Source organism: Atta colombica, unplaced genomic scaffold, assembly GCF_001594045.1.
Source record: "Atta colombica isolate Treedump-2 unplaced genomic scaffold, Acol1.0 scaffold126, whole genome shotgun sequence".
Classification (NCBI taxonomy): domain Eukaryota; kingdom Metazoa; phylum Arthropoda; class Insecta; order Hymenoptera; family Formicidae; genus Atta; species Atta colombica.
This window is the reverse complement of record NW_017259213.1, coordinates 5,628,387-5,635,336: the sequence shown is the minus strand read 5'-3', so window position 1 is coordinate 5,635,336 and position 6,950 is coordinate 5,628,387. Positions and strand designations below refer to the sequence as shown.

At 27.4% G+C, this 6,950-nt stretch overlaps 2 protein-coding genes across 2 annotated transcripts; both read left to right on the top strand.

Moving 5' to 3' along the window:
- The first annotated feature begins 1,714 nt into the window (after positions 1 to 1,714).
- On the top strand, positions 1,715 to 3,002 carry LOC108694954. The gene is made up of 3 exons (XM_018204646.1): positions 1,715 to 1,745; positions 1,947 to 2,216; positions 2,509 to 3,002. The coding sequence occupies exons 1-3, from the start codon at positions 1,715 to 1,717 to the stop codon at positions 3,000 to 3,002; spliced, it is 795 nt and encodes a 264-aa protein (XP_018060135.1).
- Positions 3,003 to 3,748: 746 nt separating this feature from the next.
- Positions 3,749 to 6,740, top strand: LOC108694953 (odorant receptor 43a-like). The gene is made up of 3 exons (XM_018204645.1): positions 3,749 to 3,796; positions 4,267 to 4,422; positions 6,687 to 6,740. The coding sequence occupies exons 1-3, from the start codon at positions 3,749 to 3,751 to the stop codon at positions 6,738 to 6,740; spliced, it is 258 nt and encodes an 85-aa protein (XP_018060134.1).
- Positions 6,741 to 6,950: the final 210 nt, after the last annotated feature.

Genomic DNA, 6,950 nt, shown 5'->3' with positions numbered 1-6,950 from the left:
TATATATATATACATATAATACTATTCATTTTATAGTTTGTATGCAAAAATCTTATTTAATAATACTTGTTTAATATTGATAAAATAAAACAATTTTTTTAATGAATATATTAAGAAAGTTAAAAAATGAGTACATAAAAGTAATATTCGTTAACCCAATAAACTGTTTTCTTTTGCAATAAAGGTATTTAAAATCTGTATATTCATCTGCAGTTTTCTCGGAATATAAATTATCGTATTTTCTATCGTTTTAATAAACAAAAGTTCATTATTTACAACACTTACTTTTGTTGTTGATTTTTGTTAAAGTAAAATATAACTAAGAGGAGAATGTTAAATATTTATTACATTTCGATTACGATAACCACATATATCTACCTATGTATAATAGAGATTATAGCCACAAATATTATTGTAACATAAATTTAATGACGATGTATACAAAAATTATCACACATTTATGATATTATCACATATTTATAAAATGATTTTTGAAAATTGTAATAACATAAATTAATGCATTAGAATCGATATTAATAACGCATACTCAAATATTAGAAAATAACATTAATAATTAATTTTAGATATTGAAATCATCAATCGGCTATATATCATTTCTATTGACAAAACGTGAAGATACATTAAAATTTAACATATTACATTATATAATAACGTAAAATAAATATGCTCGTGACTATAATATTACATAGCTGAGTGAAAATTTTCGACCGATAAAATACATTCTATTGTAATATTTAAGAAATATAATTATGTTTTGTCCATATTGTTATTTATTATTTCTTATAAATTATATTAATAAACATTTTATAATATTTTCATTGCGCAGGAATAATTCGATAAACATTATATCTGTGCATTACGTTTAAAAAGAAATCAGAAATCTATAAATTTCTCTTCAATGTATTGCAATTAGATTGTATAGATAATTTCATCAATTTTTATTCGTGTTTTATTAAATGAACGTGACAAGAATGTAACTACATTGGTACCTGTATGTCAGTTTTATCACTTACATCAATTTTAAGAAAAGCTATTTTGTTTTCGAACAGAAAAATGTTAAAACAATTTGGTTATCTCATAGCAAGAAGGTTGCCAGATCATTGAAAATTATATACGTTATAAGAAAATTGCAGTTACAAGATCGAAATTTTATCATTAGAAATAGAACTATGAATTAACAAATTATAATATACTTATAGTGTAAAGATAATATTATATTCGCTCACGTTTGCAACAAGTGGTAAGTCTTTAAAAGAGATATTTGAAGATATGCGTAACATATGCAATTTTATATTATCTCTTTTCTTTAATACAATTTTTGTGGCTATAGAATGTCATATTAAAAATGCAATAATGTTATTTCTCGTTTCGCAGAAGATGCATATATAATGGAGCAATATGCAACATAAAAAAAATTGTTCAAGTGTGTTCGGCAAACTTACGATGTCACGCAATATTTTCTGTCTCGTATTTTATTAGACTAGACATAAACGCCTTTTATAAATTGAACGTTTATAGAATTTTCTTACCAGTAGTTAGAGATCAGTAGTCAGAGCATTCTTAATATTTAATGCCATGTTATCCACATTTAACAAGGGTGCTGAGTTTTTACATTTGTATGGAGAGCATGCGTAATAATCATTCTGCATCAAACCTTGAAAAGAACAAGATCTTCTTCATTCTAATTTTCGACATGGATATTACAAAATCTCCAGGATACAAAGGTACTAATTTCATGTTATAATACATTATTGGTGGCATTTAATTGGTCGTATACAGGAAAAAAATTTTTATAATTTTGTATTGTAAATATATTCTTGAGATATTTCAGTATCGTTAATTTTTGTTCCGTATAAACATAAAAATTTAAAAATTAATTTGCAATTATTTTATTCAAATGGCTTATATAATACAAAAATTATTAGATTTTTTGTGGGCTGTTAATCTACATCGTTTTGGATTTAAAATGATAGGCTTGTGGCCTAAACCTAACAAATGCACTGAGAAAAGTTTGTGGTCCGAAATTTGGATTGGCATCATTTTTATTTTGTTAATATTTATTTCTAATGTTCCGATGATATATGCAGTTATAGAAGTTTGGGGTAATATGGTACTTGTAATAGATAATTTACATACAACGTTACCGCAACTGATAATATCAGTGAGATACATCATTATGCGACGGAAACAAACGGGTATGTCCAGAATTATATAAAATAAAATATTTAGTATTATATTCTGTCACTTTGTTAAATCATCTTATGACAAATAATTAAAAATATATTGTGGATTATAATAAGAACACAAGCATTATGTATGATTTACTTTTACATATCAACGTACATGAAAATAAATAATAAAATATGTATAATTCTTTTTCTTTAATATATAGTAGTTTACAAATAGCAACATATGTCCAAATAATATTTTAACATCTTTAGCAAATATTTTACTTATATTTTACCTATAATTATTTATATTTTTAAGTTATATTGTCAATTTTAAACATGATGGCGGAAGATTGGATAGCATTTAAACAAGATAAAGAGAGAAATGTGATGATAAAACAAGCACAAACAGCACGATTAATTATGATAATTGGATATGTTTTCATTTCAATAGCGATTCTCGCAGTAATTATTCCACCTTGTTTTGGCATTCCGGTAGTATACGTAATAACGAATTTCACGGGTGTGAACAAACCGTTGCCGTTGAAGACTTATCATTTTTATAATACAGATAAGAGTCCGCAATTTGAATTGACATTTTTTATTATTAGCTTTACGACTTTATTAGCAGGTATCATTTACATGAGTGTAGATATTTTTCTAATTTTAATAATTCTTCACATTTGTGGCCAGTTAGAAAACTTTAGATGCCGTTTAACTGATTTGATTTCATGTAAAAATTTCAATGAAGTTTTGAACAACATCGTAGAAACCCATTTACGTCTTATCAGGTATGAATTTTTAATATACTAGAACGTTCAACATAATTAATTTAGAAGCGTTATTGAATAAATTTTTTACAAATCCGTCTTAATCTTTAAATGTAAATTTTTTATCTTCATTTATATTTATTATAACAAATTACGGATTAATCATTAATAAGTGAAAAGAGATATAATGTACATTTTCTCTTTATTTTCCAATTCGGCGATCATATTCATTGAAAACTTTATTACGTTTTATTCCCAGGCAAATTGGCAGCTATAAAACTTGTTTGTCAAAAATATTCTTATTAGCATATACATATAATAATTGCATAATATAATAATTACATTAATTTTGTGCACTTTATTTATTAGAAATATTTAATTAGAAATATATTAGATAATATTAAATGAATGATAATCTGTTTATTTTATGTTTAGATTAATGTTTAGAAATATGTAGCTCTGAATATATATATAGTATCTTATTGAATTGATGTGATAATTATTTAAGATTTTTTTTATTCTTGTAGGTTTGCTGACAATATCGAAAATACATACTCTGTAATGATGTTAGCATTGATATTTCATTTTGGCATTGTATTTTGCCTAAGTGGTTTTTTATTTACTATTGTAAGATTCAGTAAAATAAATTTGAGAAATATTTCATAACAGATGTAATATGCTTCTTTATGCTTTATAATTTATGTATTTCAGATATTTACAGACAAAAATGTAGATAAAGCTGATATCGCGCAAGGATATTTCTCACTATTACTTCTTGTTATTTTATTAATGAATACTTTTCTCTATTGTGGAGCAGGAGAAATTATAACAGAACAAGTAAGTTATATATATAATGTGCATAAATAATGTATATAAATAATGTATATAAATAAATTTATTATATTTTATGCTTAGATCAAATAATTTTCATGTATATCTGTATATCTAACAAGTATTTTTTTGCTTATATTGTTGCTTATAATGTTATTTATTATCAAATTTGTTATCACATTAAAGAGATTAAATTTTGTTATCATATTTAAGAAAAACTATTAATAATTTATTTTGTTATATATATTGTTATATATATTCTTATGCATGTTAAATGTTCAGTTCTGAATGAAAGTTAAACAGCATGCAAATTCATTTGAGTTGTATAACATGTTTCTGTTTTTAATTTTTTTAATTTTTACAAAAAGTAAGAAATTAATTAAATTTCAATCAATTATTAATACTAATACTTTTGGAAATAATCCTCATTGATATGGCATGAATATTAATATATTTTCTCATATACATTTATTAAGAGCAATGCTGTATATCGTGCAGTGTGCGATCTTGAATGGTACAAGTTGAAATCAAGTAAGGCAAGAAATCTTATTATGTTAATGATACGAGCTAAATATCCTTTTTATATCACTGCAGGAAAGATTTTTCCACTAACAATGGCTACTTTTTGCAATGTAAGATTATTTATAATTTTGTCATTTTAATTTTATTTCGTTTCTGTTTAACGAAATATTTTACTTTTTATGTAATTTCTCTTTCTCCCCTCCTCCTCTTTCCCTCCCTCTTCCCTCTCTCTCCCCTCCCTCTCATCGTGCGCGCGCGCTTGTGTGTACAATATATAGCATACACATATTTATACTATATACTTATATATGCAGCTGGATGGTTAATATTAAATGTAGCCTATTTAAAAGCAAGTAGATTAAACTAAGCAAAAAATCCTGTACGAGAGTAAGTCAATAAGTTCTTAGAAAATTTGTCAGTGGGCATTTGCAGTGCCATGTCACATTACTTTTAGATAAATAGCGTCTCTGATTACTGTCAAATTTTGAGCGGAATTCATCGCGTGGTTTCATTTCTGTAATTAAAACGAACAACTTTTGTATTTTTTGCAAAATGAAAAAAAATGAGTTTCATGCAGTGATCAAACATCTATATGAAAGATTTAACACCGAAAGAAAATCTGAGATCTCAAAGCTGAGTTGGATAATGTTCATGGCACACCTGCACCAGTATTTGTGATTGTATACAATTGAGTGAATGAATTTAAACGTGGTACATCCACATGTAATACACCTCATTCAGGACGTCCAATTGAGGCTACTACGCCAGAAATCATTGAATAAAGTCCATGGTATTGTTTTGACTGATGAATTGAACGAGTGAAAGTGCGCAAGCTTGTTGAGGCCACAGGCCTCACATGACATAGTGATTTCAATTTTGCATGAACAATTGGGTATAAAAAAGCTATCGACGAAGCTAGGTGCCGCGTTTGCTCACTGTGGATCATAAGCGCGACCGTGTGACGATTTCAAAACAATGTTTAGAGATGTTTCAACATAATCCAGATGAATTTCTGCGTCGATTCATTACTGTGGACGAAACATGGATTCATTACTTCACACCCGAGAAGAACAGTCAAAACAATAGACTTCACCGGGCGAACCATCTCCGAAGAAAGCGAAGACCATAAAGGTGATAGCAATTTTTTGGGATGCACGCGATATAATTCATATCGATTATCTTCCGTCGAAGTAAACGATCAATGGCGATTACTACGCAGCTTTATTGGACCATTCAACAACATTTTAAAGAAAAAACGTCCCCATTTGGCGAAAAAGAAAGAGTTCTTCCATCAAGACAATGCACGGATTCACACGTGCCCGGCTGATGCTCAAATTTAATGAATTTCGCTACGAATTGCTTCCTCATCCAGCATATTTGCCAGATTTAACCCCTCTACGAGTATTTCCTATCTCCAAACCTGAAGAAATGGTTCGGAGGAAAAAGATTCACCACCAGAGAGCAGCTCATCGCCGAAACAGAGGCTTATTTTGAAGGGTTGGACAAATCATATTATTCGGATGGCTTGAAAAAGTTGAAGAATCATTGGATCAAGTGTATCGAGCTGAAAGGCGATTATGTTGAGAAATAAAAATGAATCGATCAAAAAAAATGTTTTACTATGTTTTATTATGTTTTTCTAAAAACTTATTGACTTGCCCTCGTATCATTTTACAATTTTTGCAATAGTTAACAAAAAATTCATTATTTAATCGCCGAATAATTCATTCTGTCTACCGCCAAATGTAAGTGTGGCGACCATAACGTACAACCAATATTGTAAGTTGCTAAATATATAGGGTAATTATTTAGTATAAATGACAATAGCAATTTGGTCGCATAAGCGACGAAAGAAAATAAGGTTTGTTCGCATCGTATGCTTCAACATGCTCCAACTTCCTCCAACCATAGCTTCTACCATATTCACTCAAACGTGCTCATTAGAGTGAATAGGAGCTATGGTAAAAACATGTTGAAGCATGTTGGAGTATACGACGTGAACAATCCTTACATTTTCGTGCTGAGCAGTCGTATCTCGCAACACGCTTGTATTCGGCAATAGATCGGGTGAATACGCATTTATTTGATGATTATTAGTAATCAATTTTCCGTTAATTAAAATTTGCGAAAATTACCAAATATATAAACCAGATTATAGATTATAGCTGCAAACGCTATTATAATATAAATTAAATAATGATTCATGTAATGATTGTCACACATTTATAAGATTAAATTAAAACAATACAAATTTATAATAATACAAATTAAAATCATCACAATTAATCACCTTGATTTTTATATATACACGTACATAAAATCGATATTGGTGTATATTTAAATGTCAGGAAATAACAATAATAATTAATTTTAGATATTAAAATCATCGATTGGCTACATATCATTCCTATTGACAAAACATGGCTGAAGATGATATATTAATATTCAACATACTACATAAGTGTAAAAATATAGATTCATGATTACAATTTGCATAGTTACAAGTAAAAAATTTTCTACCTACTGAGAAAATGCGTAGAAATTTATTGTTATCATATTTAAAAGATAAAATTATGTTTTGTTTATTATATATATAATATTATATATATATAATTATTGTTTATTATAAACAATATGC

Coding starts and splice junctions, on each gene's coding strand:
- LOC108694954 (XM_018204646.1), top strand. CDS start 1,715: ATGGATATTACAAAATCTCCAGGATACAAAG. Junction 1,746..1,946: donor AAAATCTCCAGGATACAAAG/GTACTAATTTCA, acceptor AAAAATTATTAG/ATTTTTTGTGGGCTGTTAAT. Junction 2,217..2,508: donor TATGCGACGGAAACAAACGG/GTATGTCCAGAA, acceptor TATATTTTTAAG/TTATATTGTCAATTTTAAAC.
- LOC108694953 (XM_018204645.1), top strand. CDS start 3,749: ATGAATACTTTTCTCTATTGTGGAGCAGGAGAAATTATAACAGAACAA. Junction 3,797..4,266: donor GAGAAATTATAACAGAACAA/GTAAGTTATATA, acceptor ACATTTATTAAG/AGCAATGCTGTATATCGTGC. Junction 4,423..6,686: donor CAATGGCTACTTTTTGCAAT/GTAAGATTATTT, acceptor AATTAATTTTAG/ATATTAAAATCATCGATTGG.